Source organism: Gymnoscopelus braueri, assembly GCF_963280865.1.
Source record: "Gymnoscopelus braueri genome assembly, chromosome: 17".
Lineage (NCBI taxonomy): Eukaryota > Metazoa > Chordata > Actinopteri > Myctophiformes > Myctophidae > Gymnoscopelus > Gymnoscopelus braueri.
The window spans coordinates 30,764,141-30,779,752 of record NC_137617.1 but is presented as its reverse complement, the minus strand read 5'-3'; the positions used below and the strand labels follow the sequence as shown (position 1 = coordinate 30,779,752).

General features: G+C 42.0%; 1 protein-coding gene across 1 annotated transcript; it reads right to left on the bottom strand.

Moving 5' to 3' along the window:
• Positions 1 to 46: 46 nt before the first annotated feature.
• Positions 47 to 14,008, bottom strand: LOC308105569 (very long chain fatty acid elongase 6-like). Its single transcript, XM_080456389.1, has 4 exons — positions 13,691 to 14,008; positions 9,158 to 9,289; positions 4,984 to 5,135; positions 47 to 3,833 (listed from the first exon to the last, which is right to left on the bottom strand). The coding sequence occupies exons 1-4, from the start codon at positions 13,783 to 13,785 to the stop codon at positions 3,403 to 3,405; spliced, it is 810 nt and encodes a 269-aa protein (XP_080312515.1). The 5' UTR covers positions 13,786 to 14,008; the 3' UTR covers positions 47 to 3,402.
• Between the last annotated feature and the right edge of the window lie 1,604 nt (positions 14,009 to 15,612).

Below are 15,612 nucleotides of genomic sequence, written 5' to 3'. Positions count from 1 at the left end.
CCAAATTGAATTTATTATAGCAACATTTGAACCTTTAAACATAAATGCCCTTAAACAGGTTTTTCCCTTCTGTTGCAGTTGACAGTAGATCCACAGGAGTTTATTAAGTCTACAACAGCAAAGATAATGCACAAATTAACATGACTGTGCTATTAATGCAAAACAGAAAACCGTTAGAAGTGTCATTTGGCACAAATGACTTCTAATCACTGTATCAAGATTAGTGGTGTACAAGTAGGCATAGCAGCTTTCAAATCATCATCAATATATTCGTGCCATCTTAGAATATGTCCAAATTACTTCAAGCACTGCTGGTCTAAAGATGTCTCTCTCTATTGCAGCTGCAATGCAGAGTGCACCTGGTAATGTGATTGTTTTGCAGAAAAGTATTGAATTGCCATCGATAAAATATAATAACAGAAAATATAATAGCAGATGCACAGTACTGTTACGTACTGCTGAAACAACGGAAACATTCAGGCTACTATGGCTGTTTGTTGGTGAGAAAATTCAAATAATTCTCCTATACCTTGGAATCAAAAAGGAGGGTTTTAGGAGGTATAAGTAGCGCTTAAATTATGAAGGCAAGTATAAGAAAGAGAGTTAATCGATCTATTGGTGGCTACCCTGTAAAACCTTCTAAATGACTGACAGTATGTGAAACTACTTGACAAAAACAGTAATGTATATATCGTCGCTGTTGGGCAGAAACCTTGTATCTCCAAATTTCAACTTTTTTTTTGACATTTAATGCACCAATTCATCATACAGGAGTGTCAAGCAAAAGTAGTGAAAATAGCTGATCTACAAACTATTGTATGTAATGTAATGTTTTTTAAAATAATAGATTAAAAAAGAGTTGTTTTGTACGTATACAAGGTTTCCACCTGACAGCAACGAGCTCCCACAACTATGACAGAGGATGGCAATGAGCATGATAGCATAAGAGATTCAGCTCTTCCACAATAGAAATACACAGAGAAGCTGCCATGGGGGTGAACATACAGTGTTAGTGGTTGGAGACAGACATTTACAGAACATAAAACTCCAAGCCAAATCTCCCTTTACTGTCCAGATGTAAATGCCTACTTGAACGAATGTGAGAAGTAGACTATCTAATCTAATGGGATACATAGAAACAGAAATAAGGTGGAATGTTTAGTTAATATAATGTAAAGAAAAAAAAGTCATTACATAGGGACCCTTTGAATAATAGTATTACAGGCTATTTTAATAAGGCAGGCTCTAAATTCAATAAAACTTTCCATTTGAGAGGCAAAAATTATTCTGGACAGTTCTACAGTGGAAACAAAGCATAGATGCATTACACATTACAATTAAGGATGGAATGGAAGAAAAAAAAAAAGACATTAACTCAATCAGCACAGTTTAAGACAAGACAGGCCCTTAGTTCAACATTTACTGTACTGGGCAAGCTTCAGATTTGCTAGGGAAACTCACATATTAAGAAAATAAATAGATTCTTAAGATATTATTTACAATGGACACATTGTTCAGGTCATCACGCCACTCAGTCCTCCTCCCTCTCCATGTCTCCATTCTTATCAACTCTGACTGCAATTCAAACATCACAATATCCTCCTTTTCCCTGTTTCAATGAATCCTTTCTCAAATAGAACCAAAGGGTGTGCAATGCATTAGGATGTACGATAGAAATGTATCTGTCTATCGATCTACAGTATACAAAAAAAAAATGTGGACAACTGCCCATTTCCCCTTTAGATGTACAGCTCTTTGCCTGATTAAAAGTGCTATGTAGGTCTAATTTTATTGTGGTTGTTACCATTTACCACCTAATTAATTTCATGAAGGCCTTCTAGACTGATTTGGATTAATCCAATTGACCTGCATTACAAGACATTGGGAAAGGGGAGAGTTACTTATGACATGGAGAAAGAGTAAGATGAAAGTAATTATTATAACTATTGTATGCTTTCCATGAAAAGTTACTGTTGTGAAGTTTAGACATGAAGAGGCACTAAGGGCTTTTTTAAGACCTTGAGACAATTCAGACATGGACTGTGTGCAAGACAGGGTGAAACTCAATATCAGCAGTGTTCTCAATATGTTGTACCACGTATGTTCTCACTCAGGACGAGTAAAGCAATATATCTGCCTTGTGTAAACAGGACATCACGTGGAATAGGGCGATGAGTGTGAGGTGAATGAGTTCAAATTTCTAGCTCCTCTGCATGCAAAGGAGCACAACAGAGCATGTAGACCATATGAGAGAGGACGGCTGCCGATGGAGGAATGCTTAGCGAATTTGCTCAGAGATCCTATCATTTTCACAGTTTTCCCCATGCAATAGGTTGAGCAGCAGTGCAGCACACAGAAAAGCAAGACCGTATTCATATTTGAATAATAAAGTCTGTATTCTGTGATACAATAATACATCTGTGTCACAAGTTCATTTAATAAAACCTCCTTAATGTGCAATTAATCAATGTGTTCCCTTTTGCACAACCCATAGATGGTTTCATTAATATTATTGCAGAGATTAGGTGATTCTCAGTGATTTAAAATGAACAGTGCATTGGCAGAGTGACAGTTTGGAGTCAGGCCAATGCTTCCATCAGCTCTGTAATTTGGGGAGATGATATCAGCAGGGTGCACATTGCACCCTTTCCTCTTCCATGTCTTTCAGACTTGTTTCAAGTGCACTTGTTCCTGTTGCTCATGTAAAGTTGCTAAAACTAAATTTGACAAAATGTCCCTCATTCATGCAGTGCATGTTAAATTGTCAATTCCCTTTTTTATTATCACACTGTTTTTATAGAATGCGTGTCAGATGTGTTAGGTCTAAACGTTTTCACTTGAGTCAAAGCTGGAGCTTCTCTGCAGTCTGCATAGTGTACCGTAATGGACTTCCTTCTATGTAAAAACATGCAGACATATTCATAAACTGACTTTGTTGCTTTAGCCCTCATACAGCTATTTCTCACAAAACTCTGACACTCGACAAGAGTCTGGTTAAAAAAGCCAATAATTTAAGTCCTCTGTCATACTACATAAACTAAGCATCCTTCTATCATCATAACATTTTTGTATATCCTAGTCCGTATTATACATGTGATCACATATAAAAGTGTGCTGACCATGCACTGGCTCGGCGTGCCACTTCTCTCAAGATTCTACTACTGTGTCTGTTTTGTGGATCCGTGGTTACATCATTCCTTCTAAGCTACAGAAACCTAGAAAATGTTGATGAAAAAAAGTCACTCTTAGATGTGGCCCCAGCGACCAGTGAAAGCAACTATCTGTGACTCAAAACATTCACGATGGGACAACACTTTTGGTCATTTCTACCTCATGGCACGCTCTAATATGACTGCCCGGCACAGGGGCTAAAACGTGGCCCATTCGCCAGGGGCAGCCATCTTACTCTGCCTTGGTTCCCTTGTCCCCGGAGGAACCCTTGAGGTAGGAGTTGTAGAAGAAGGACGCAAAGAGGACCAGGTAGCTGAGATACATGAGGATTCCACAGGCGATGTTGTCAACGTAGGACGGGCAGCTCACCTCGTGCATCCAGCTGTACACCAGGATCAGCACAGCCAGGCCCATCACCATCTGCAGGATCTGCGTTGTTGTGATCAGCATGGCACAGGGCCGCGGCACCCGCATACCGGCAGCCCGTGCCGCGTAGTACGTGTACATGAAGGAATGCACCACATAGTTCATGGTCATGAACCAACCACCGCCCGCCACCTGGTCCTTGTAGGAGTACCAGGAGTAGAGCAGGACGGTGATGTGGTGGTACCAGTGGAGGAAGATGAGGCGCTGCTTGCGGAGCACAATGAAGACTGTGTCGCCTGTGGGAGAGCAGGCAGAGTTAAGCCTGAGTTTTACTCAGCTGTGCGCGGGTATCGTGCACTGAAAAGCTCACAAACTTGTAATTGTATGAGCTTGTACAGTAGATCAGCTATCTCCTGTGAGCAACGAAAAGTCAGGACTTATGGTGAGAAAAACACACACGCACGCAGACACACACACACACACACACACACACACACACACACACACACACACACACACACACACACACACACACACACACACACACACAAAACACAAAACACTTACATACACATACACACAAACGCCCACAAATACATGCATGCAAACGTACTACTCTGACCCCAGATTGATATGACTTATTTGCACAAACGCCAGTTGCAGTAGTAATGTGTTTCACTAGTATCACATAGTATCACAAGTATCTCAGCACATTGGGCCTGTAGAGATAAACCACACACAGCCAATGGAAGGAGTAAGATGTCCTTTCTGTCTGTAGCTGAGGAGGTGTTCTCTACAGTATATCAGTCGCACAGTGGACATTAATGGATTTTTTTTCGCCAGCTCAGCATCCACCTCCATTTACCAGGAGTAATGCCATCTTCCTCTGACAGAGAACATGCAGTGATTGGATTACAGCACAGACAGGGAGATGTCATCAGGATGCGGGGAAGGTAATAGGCCTTTCCCTGATCGATGCAAATGCAGTAGGACATTTAAGGGCTCCTGGAGACAAGCATTAACAGGAAACTGACTTGGTCACTCAAGGTTACTTTGTAGGCTTAGCCTTTTCCTCAGATGTACAGTACAAGGCTAGTATCACTCTGATACTGACCAAATCAGGTTACATCGCTAAACTTAATTTATTCCACTCAAGCTGCCATGCAGATCCCATTTCATGCAAAGGTTAAACAGTTAAAACCATGATCCGTCCACGGCAGAAGTAGTTTTGCAATTCATGCTCGATTGTCAGACCCCCCCCCCCCACACACACACACACACACACCATCACCACACACACCATCATCTTCTCTCCAGTTTTATCCTGTATTTGTTTCCAAAAGCAGATATTCTAGACAAGCTTGTGCAACTATAATTAAAATTTGATAACAGATTTCCACAACGGCACAGATGTCTGTCACATGAGAGATGACAGGGAAGCCTTACCTAGTTCGGGAGCCTTGCTGAGAACGAAGGCGTAGGCCCAGAACTTGCTGACAGGGGCACTGTAGAAGCTGTTGTCACACACTGACTGCTTGAAGCCGCTGGTAGAGAGGACATGGAACATGTACCACCCTGTCCTGAGCGCTCCGATGATACTGCAGGAATAAGGTCCACACCACAGTTCATTTGCATGTATTATGTAACAGATAACAGCATCACAGTCTACACCATAAAATGTCCACTTTCATACCATTTCAGAGGCACATTAATGGCTTGACCACTAGGCCATCGGCACCCCATCAATATTTATTTTCAACAGAAATATAGCAACCCATGTTAAGAGATTCAAGGTTTAAATCAATATTTGATAAACCAGTAGAAAAGCATGCAAATCCAAAATGTATCAATATTTGCCAATTGATTGATAACTTTCAACTATATACTGATGGTCATCTCACAACTTGTAATCAATCAGAGGACACTGTAAACAGTTAAGGTATCATACAGGAGTTAATGCACATTATGTTTGCCTCCACAGATATAATCAGGATGGGCTTTTTTGGGCGGTGAAACCGCCCCTATATGTGAGGTTTGGATATTTGCACCCCCAATCCTGCGCTGTGATTGGCCACCAGTGTACCCCCCTAACCCTGCACCGTGATTGGCCAATCACAGTCTATTCAGGACTGTGATTGGCTAGTGAAACATGACACATGTGCATAGCCCTATAAATAGGACTATGCACTTTAAAAAAACACATTTATGTTTTTTGGGCGGTGAAACCGCCCCTATTTGTGAGGTTTGGATATTTGCACACCAAATCCTGCGCTGTGATTGGCCACAAATGTACCCCCCTAACACGGTGCATAGCCTGCACCGTGATTGGCCAATCACAGTCTATTCAGGACTGTGATTGGCTAGGGAAACATGACACATGTAGCCTGACACTCAGCCTGAATTTTCATTTCGTTTCACTCCATTATTCAGTCTGAAAGCCCTCTCAATGCAGCGGAGTTCTGAGATGGGGGCGTGGCCAAAGTGGGACTCCACTATGAACCAACGCGATTGGTTCATACTGGATTGTCCCGATCCCGATTCGTCGTACAGATTTTCAACCGAGAAACACCCGCCTTCGAAAGCGTCACCAGACCCTGAAAGCTAGGCAAAGGATTCAGGGGGTGGAGCCAGGCTATGACATATGTGCATAGCCCTATAAATAGGACCATAACTTAAAAAAAACGATTAATTTGTTTTTTTAAAGTTATGGTTTCTTCCATCACTTCTTCCATCACTTCTTCCATCACTGTGATGACCACTGTGACCACACCGCCCACTTCACACTGGGTGTGATTTTTTTAAGTGAATCACACATTGTGGGTGGAAAGGGTATTAAAAAAAACACATTATTCTTTTAAGTGAGCTTCCATCGGAATATGACTTTCATAAAGAGTGTTTCAATACATTTATTTATTTTTTGTACATGATTGGTTGACTCCATTCAGTATTGTGATTAGCTAGCAAGACACCGCCCACTTCACACTGGGTGGGATTTTTTTGTAAACATGTACACTTGGGAATGTTGTTGGTTAACTGCATTTAACCGTAGCATGACGTCATATTTATCAAGGACAAAATCAGCGTGCCTGGCATTGCTGGGTTTATTACGCTGTCAGTGTGCTCAGGTTTCGGTACTCAGCATTGTCTGACATCACACACAACAGAAACCGTTGTCTGACAAGAGCGATTTGTGTTGATGTTGGAGATCTCCATGGGTGTGTCTGAGTCTCCTGCATTCAAATATGTCAGTTGCACAACATACAAATCAGCGATGCAGTTGGTGTGTCCAAGAGCGGCAGTTGGCTCAGAAGATATCCTATAGTAACTAAAGATTGTACAGTTGTACAACAGTTGTAGAGCTATGGCTGTATGTTGTAAGATTATCATTATTTTACAGTATAAATTAAATAGTGGCAGCAATGAGACTGCCCCAAACTAGGAGGGCACCCCAGAGTCATGCTATCCTGCACAGCGTGCAGTCAGTTCAGGGGATGAGTAGGCAGGTCATGCCCACTGGCACCTTTGTGGATTTTTAGGATTAGAGATCCACAGCCTACTGATGATGTACTGTACGCTGCAAACACTGCAGAGACAGAGTATGTATTTACCATGTGTCAAATAGTGGATTAACTTAAGAGTAATAGTAGAGTAACTTAGTGCACTGCCTTTGGGAGACAGCTGCTTGATGTTTTCAGTATATGCTTTTCATAGCAGTGCAGGGCCACATGCACATAACAGACTCACTTTTAGTGCTGTATCAGTTGCTGTAATTATTAGAGGACAGTCTGGGACTGGTAATTAGATTTCAAGGGGAAAGACTTTTAAATTGGCTACATTACCAGGGCACAGCTCTATTAATCTCAGCTACTGTAATGGTGTGTAAATAAATTGTCTGATTCTGAAGGGCTGAAGTAAGGTGCAGCGTTAGGGATTGGTTGAAACAAGGCAATAAAAACGATGTGTAATACAATAAAAAGCAGAATATATCAGCATTTTAAAAGTGCATAGCCTACTGCGTAATCATCAGCGAATTATGATTCTGTAGCGATCTGACTCAAGGTCTAGCCTTTCCTTTGTTTGTGTACACAACACTGCTGATAATCCAGTCTGGTACACAGTCAAATCTGGAGTGTTAAAATAACACTCCAGATTTGACTGTGATATTACTCTGTTTTGGCTCCTGTGTGTTGTGGAGCTACACATTACAGACACATTATTTTTGTTAGTTTATTTATTTTTGTTTTTTTTATAATTGTGATATATGAGAACATTTTCTACAGAGTTTATTGGCATGTAAAAGAAATACTACAAATTTGAGAGAGATAAGATGATAATGACTTGATCATTATGAAAAACATAAAGAGATCTTTTTTTTTTTTAATATGCCGCTTATACAAAAGGAGTCTACAATAGAGTTCTTCACATGTCTAGGTCTAAAATGACAGACCCATACCCGAAATTCGTTCAGAGATCCGATTGGCACAGAGATATTTCAGAACTGACCCGGTCCATGTCCAAGAGGAGAGAGACCAGATTGATATGGGATCCGAGACAGGTCAGATATTATATCGATCCGACAAACTGTAAAAACTTTCAGATGACACTGATAAGCCATGATGGAATCTAGCAGCTACGTAGCAGCCTACAATAAGTGACATATGAAATGAAATTGCATGTTAAATGGATTAAAACAACAGTTGTAGTATCCAACATTGTTTACATTGATCAGTTTTGCGTTCCTGTGATGATAAGTGAATCAATCACATAGGTCTATTGCTCTTCAATTTGAATCTAAATAAATGTACAAAGAAATTTTTTCATTGCATTATGCACATTTGTTTTGAAAAGGACCCATACCTTGCTAAAACAAACGTGCATAAAACACCTTTCCTCCGCTGTGACGTAACTCAGAGGCATTCTACTACTGGTAGGTGGGTTTCTTAACTGTCCACAGCCCTCCTCTGACACACAGACGCTGTTGTGAATTATGATTATGATTATGGTACTGACTTTTATCTGATTGACCCAGTACATGTCTTGAAACACTCTCCTCTGCGTAAGCACTACTGATATACTTGACGCCAATGACAATCAACTACTTTTGTCCTTGTCTCTATCTTCTCTATCTCTATCTTCTGGTCACGTGTCCAATAAATACATTCTCCATGTGTGTAATAAACTTCAGAACTTGTCGCGTGATACTGCCTGGTGTCATCTTGTTCTCCGCGCACGAGACTCAACTTAAACATCACTCACCACCCTTAGTTAGAGAGAGAAAATCACAACAGACGAGGTAGACAAAAATGTTACCATATCATAATTACCATTATTGAGGACCAATTATATAAAGATCGCACTTTAAATGTTTTAAAATGGCTCCAAACATAACCCAAGTGTGATATGATAAGGTCATAGTGTAGTGTCCCTGAGAAAAACTGATAGGCTACAGTACAAATATACAGACCTTTGACCTGTTGGACAACTGGCCACAAAAATGAAAAAAGGACAGGGTCTTTGCCCTCTAAGACTTTATCATGTTTTACTAATCTATACTGTAAAAGACACATTGTTCTGTTGGAGCTTCAGCCACACAAACTTGTCCTTGAGCATCTAAACTCACCTGAAGATGGCCAGGCTGAGAGACCACAGCACCAGGGGTCGACGCAAGTTCAGCTTGGGCCTCTCCCTCATGAAGTGTTGGCCCCCAAATATGAGTGCTGCATACAGGCCACAGAACATGAAGGATGTGGTCCTGTGGAGGTTATGACAGCACGACACACACATTTTTACTGGACTATAATCACTCACTGTAATTCTGTTGAGACAGTACTTAGAGAGGGGGGATACAAAACACACACAATAGAATAGAGCAGAATAGAATACAATGGCATATTTATCCCACTACCAGGCATACTGTAATTAACAACACAATACTATCATGATGGTCACACAAGACATCAGTGCAGTAATGGACAAATGAAATGTGTTCATTGTTTTACCAGCTAATGCACACATAATCTAGTATATCTTATTAACAAAGCTGATGTTAGTAGCATTACATTTGCATGCCTAAAAGCATTACTTATTTTGATTTGAAAACTGCATATTACAAACTTTTTTTACATAATGAAAAAGGACACCATTTCATGTGGTAAACTAATGACAAATAGGCTGTAATAACTTTGAACCAGTATGGAAGTTGAAGCATTACAACATCAAAACTATCCCCACAATACCCAGCAACCTGAACCTACAGCAGAAAGCAAGGTTATTGTCCAAACATCACGCAAATCGGTACACTATATAGTCATGTGATCAAGACAGATATGTCCAATTTTTCATATTCCATCCTGATTGGCTAAGATTGGCATCTAAAGTTGGCAGGAGTGGCTGGTTTTTAACAAAGTGCCTCAAATCATGAACGCAGCGTCCGATTGCCGTTGAATTGAATTTTTGTAATTGCTGCTGTTAAGTGATAGCCCCGCCCCCCCGGCTCGCGGCGGGGGGGGCGGGGCTATTGCGGCTCGAGTTGAGCCCCCACGGCCGCGCACATAAATCGGCGTGCCTGATCTCTTTAGTCATGTGATCAAGACGGATCTTTCCGATTTATCATATTCCATCCTGATTGGCTAAGATTGGCATCTAAAGTTTGCAGGAGTGGCTTGTTTTGAACAAAATACCTCAAAACATGAACGCAGCGTCCGATTGCCGTTGAATTTAATTTTTGTAATTGCTGCTGTTAAGTGAAAACCTGTGCACCCCTGCAGCCCGGCTAAATAAAAAACAACCCAAAAAATAATCACCTCCCTGAGCCACCATGTCACAATACAGATGTGATGCTGTTACATAAGAACATTACACACAGATTATAGGCAGCTGGGCGTGGACTATAGACTACACCACTTCATCAAACAAACTACTACGACCAAACAAATTGGACTTCAGACACATGTGTCTGGTCCGAAATTCTGTGCACTTAACTATACTTAACCACTTAAGCACTATTTACTTTGCTGTATGATGAATAGCCAAAATAGCTGCTCTACAAGCTCATATGTTGTGACACATTGTAAGAGCTTGTAGATGCAAAGAGCTTGTATGTTACAAACAAAATCTGCAATCTTTTAAAAGGTAAGAATTTGGAATTATTTTGAAAATCTTTGAAAATGTTTTATCCTGATTACACCATGTGAACTCAGCTTGGGCAAACCTCTAGTGACCCCAAGTAGTTAGATGTTCAGGTCATGTCTGAAACTGATGGGCTCCAATTGTAATTAATGGGGGATTAGCAGCGATTAGTAGTTGACACAGTGACCAATTCAAGGCTACGGTGATGAGGCAATTATAGACCAATACTAGTTTTAAAATGCTGCTGGGATCTGGCTGCAACAGCAACTAGTCAAGAATGTCTGAAAGCACAGAATAGAATGTTGTGTAAACATACATGTCCATGTGCATGCACGATTGCACGTGCATACAGTACGTGTCTGTGTGCAAGAATGCAATGAGGATGTGAATGGGAGCCATGCCATCACTGCAACACGCTTTGTTCTTCTTCAATGCTTTGTCTCATTTAAATGAAATATTTCCAATTTATTGTAAAATTGTATTATTTAAAAGAGTGCGTGAGCAGCACGCGTGTCTGCCTGTAACGAGCCTGCTGCGTGTGTGTCCACAGGAAGTTCAGGGCATGGACAGACACAGATGACTAATCCAGATTGGCAGAATACATACAGTATAGTATTAGGCTGAAGAGATGCTTCTGCTTGACCCAGTTTAAGCTACATATGGGATTTTGATGGTCGTCCCCAGTACATCCCACTGATGAGCCCCCGATGAAACCCCTTCTCTAAGCCCTGACTAGCCTAGTACCTACTCTCCCTATGGACACAGTATACTGTGAAGAACATTGCGTATATGCACATGCACACAGCCACACACACATGCGAGAAAGGTTCTAGCGGTGACAACCGTTTCTGTGGGCTAGCACTATATTATGATATATTTGTTATCTGATTTTGAGAGTGTGTGTGTTGGGGGGAGGGGAAGGAGGATAGAAAGACAACAGCGCAGTGCTTCGTCTGCTGTGCTGTGCTGACAAGGAGAGACCTGCTGGGAGGGTTCTGATTGATTTGCTCCTGTGTGTGTAAAAGTGCAATTCAACCACTCAAACCATAGTGTCCCTATTACGGTGGACGATTAAGAGTATGGAAGCTTAAAAGATAGTCAAGGAGACAGGTGATGTTGAGAAGTGGAAAACTATCCCCAGCCCACAAGCAAACTCCCCTGCTCATCATCTCTGTACTCTAGAGAGGAATGAATAAGCTGGCCTTGGGGGGGGGGGGGGGGGCACTGTAAATGCTGTTTCAAGGCAGAAGTGTGCAGTCAGTGTGGCGCTTTGTTTAATCAGCAGAAGAAGTGCTGTGGTGAACCAGGGCCCATTACTCACAACCTCGGAAGCACCGAGTATTAAATGCAAGCCAAGCATCGGTGGTATTTTACGATTGTTGAGCTATACTCTTGAGGTGTATAGATTTTGCCATACACAGTGGAGCTCAATATTAACCTCGGTTCTGAGCAGACGCCGGGGTTTGGCTGGCGTGCAGGTCCAAGCTTTTGCTTCAGAGACAGAAACACAACACTGCTTGTGTTTCTGCATCTGAAATTTAACTCCGCTGAGCCGTGTTAGATTTCCGTCCCTCGTCGTCTCATGGAGCTGAACCCTGAGCTTCACTGCAAGAATGTAGTCTTACTAGGTTTCCTTGGCAATGTTTTCACGGAGGGCAAGAATCACTCCCTCTGTTGCACACATTTCATTGGACAATGAGGAGGACACTTGAATGAGAGACGTGATGCAATGGTACTAGTCTGGGGCTGGCTGCTCCATTTCGGTAGCCTACACACAGTGAATATGTAATTATATATTCATGCAAACATATCATGACTCAGTAATGTCCCATATAGTATTTTAGAAACCAGTGGCCAATTTAGACCATTGCAAGAAAAAGAATGTCAATTTTTGCAAGTAAACGCACAGAATTACAATAGATTATTGTCTGTTTTCTAAACCAGGGGTCTTCAACAGGGGGGCCGGATCCCCTAAGGGGTCCTCAGAGTTACTACAGGGGGGGCCGCCAAATCTTTGTGTGATAGGATTTTTTTTTTTACATTAATCACTTGAACCATTGCAAGCTCACAACATGAGGCGTTGTGAGCTTGTAGATCAGCTATTTTTGGCAAAGAGCTTTGGTGTAAGGGGGTTTAAGTGGTTAAATGTCTGAAATGAACAAAAAACATTAATTTACACAACACCAATGATTGTCAATGAAGCTATCTATGAAATCTATGAAAAAGTTTAATCTGCAATGTAGTGGGGGTCCCTGTTTCATCTCTCTCTCTCAGCTAAGGGATCCTTGGTCTGAAAAACGTTGAAGACACCTGTTCTAAACTATGTTTTCTGCAGACCGAGGCTCGCCTATATGTAATGTGAGCGGAGGTGAAGTTGAAGCGGTCATATCGTGCATCCTCAAGGACGTTTGAATAGGAGCGGGCGGCAAAGTGACGTTTTCCACTCTAGTATTATTGTCATTCATAAATTAGGCCTGTTGCAAACAAAAGACATGTAGGCTACAGGTTTACACAGGCAACAGCAGCAGCAGCAGCAGCAGCAGCAGCAGCTGATGATTCCAAAGTGTAGTTGCTTATTTGGTCTTGTTTCCTAATGTTGTTGTTTAAACCAGTGGTTCTCAAACATTTTCATGTCAAGGACCCCCAAATTAATATTAGTCCACGGGTCGGACCCCATCTGAAAATAGTTTATGCCAGGGACCCCCATTTCTAAATTTTTGTTGTTAAAATGTTTTTAAAAAATAATTCAAATTTGTTCCACATTTCCTTCCAAGGTTTTTTTTTGAAAATAGCAGATCTGCAAGCTCACAACGCGTTGCATCGCGACGCGTTGTGTACATCTGCTATTTTCAAATAGCCGATGCAACTGCAAGTTCAAATGCAGCATCATCCCCACATGGCGTGCAACCCTCAGTGAACCGGCTACAGTAGATCCCAAGACCCGGCCTGGCTCGCACTATCAGGGACGGATTCGCCGGCTTCTGCATTAAATGAGAGTTTTCCGGTCCCCCCAAATGAGACTTACCAGTTCTCCTGCATCCATTCCAGAGCCCGCCTTTCGTCGAACCGCCGCTCGAAATCGTACTCTTTGAGCTCCGTCTCGTTCATCATTTTTTCCATTTTCAAACAGATATTTCAAATATCTGTTTGCCTAAACGGCTAACTAATAGAGGCCTGATGGGTGTTTCTGTTCGATTTCGTTGCAGAAATAAAATGTGGGGGAAAGCCCGACCCCAGAAGGATGGATGGGATGGGAGCCCACAATGTAAAGCGGATTCTCAGTTCAGGTCCAATAAAGGGAGGAGGAGGATGATGATGATGCGGCGGCGGCTCCGGGCAGGCAGTGTACCACACACACACACACACACATACACACACAGCTGTCAGTCAGTCACACCGGGAGGAAGGAGGCCGAGCTGCACGTCCATTCCCTCCCATGGAGGCAGAGGAGGTGGAGCTTAGTCCGGACGTCATCGCTGGAATCACCAGGGGCATCAAACTGATGGCCCGCGGCCCATGCTTGCAGACGCCGACGCCGATCTGATCTGCTATTTCCCCTCGCGCGATACCGTCCTATCATAGACTTTAGCAATGCCCCGTTTTCAAGTGGAGGTTGAAGTAGTCTAGCATGCAGGCTGCAACCGCATCATAAATAATTACACTCACGTCACCCCTGTACAGCATTGAGCGTTCCTTATCTTTATTTGCCAGTTTGCACATAGTAAGTTACATCACGTGTAATTTCCATAGGTAATTTCATAACAACATAAAGTTGCTCGTACGACTTTACGTAATCTGAAATCCGTGCAAAGGGTTATGAATGAGTTGATTTATTTAGCCTATTGCCTACATAGATAAGATGCACTGATGCAGGACTCGGAGTAACAGTAACATCCTATCCAGGTCAGGTGTGCAGGTGAGATGTGAACATACAGAAACCTGTTAATTGTCTCCGCCAGGCCGAAGGCCGGAGAGCAGCTAATCTCCAGCACTGTTGACCCGATCGGTGTGAAACTGTGTACACACACACTCCCTGAATGCCAGAGCAGAACTTCTGCCCAGAATTTTTCAGATCGACCTGTTATAGCGCCACCAGGAGGGCGATTTTTGCAAAACATTTTTTTTATATCACTCCTTCAGATTTTGTCCAAACGCAAATCGGTACACAGTATCTCTATAGTCATGTTATCAAGACGGATCTGTCTGATTGTTCATATTTCATCCTGATTGGCTAACATTGGCTTCCAAAGTTTGCAGGATTGGTTTGTTTTGAACGTAATGCCTCAAATCATGAAAGCAGTGTGCAATTGCCATGCAACTTTGCACGCACATTCCCACTAGGCCGAGGAAGAAATGCTACCGTTTTCACATTGGCCTGTGATAGCGCCACCAGCAGGCCGATTTTTGCTAAACAATTTTTTGAAGAAAATGCCTCAAATCATGACTGCCGTGAAAGGCAGAGGAAGTAATGACGCTCTTTTCACATTGGCCTATTATAGCGCCACCAGGAGGCAATAACCTACCTGACCTGGCGGAGACCTGTGCTCCGAGGAGCACTTTTTCTAGTTTTCCCCTCATTTGTAAATGATTTTAAATCAAATACAAATAACAAAATGTGTCTATCTTAAGTTTTGTCTTTTACTCTATATTTTCTAAACGCTTTTTGCCAGAATTAGATGAACTACATTTGTGATATGTAAAAGTTGTGGCAAATAATTGGACAGCTTAGAATTTTAACTCCAATAGTTAGAATTCTGGCATTTGTCAGAATCTGCAAAGTATAGCCTACAACACTGTACAGTAGGCTGCCTATTCAGCAGTTCAGGATACAGATTTGTCTTAGAGGTGTCAGAAACAAGTCATGGCTTTGCAAGTTTGCAAGTCCATAGCCTATCAAGTCTCAAATAGGGCCTATGGTCCCTATTTGAGACTTGATAGGCCTATGTG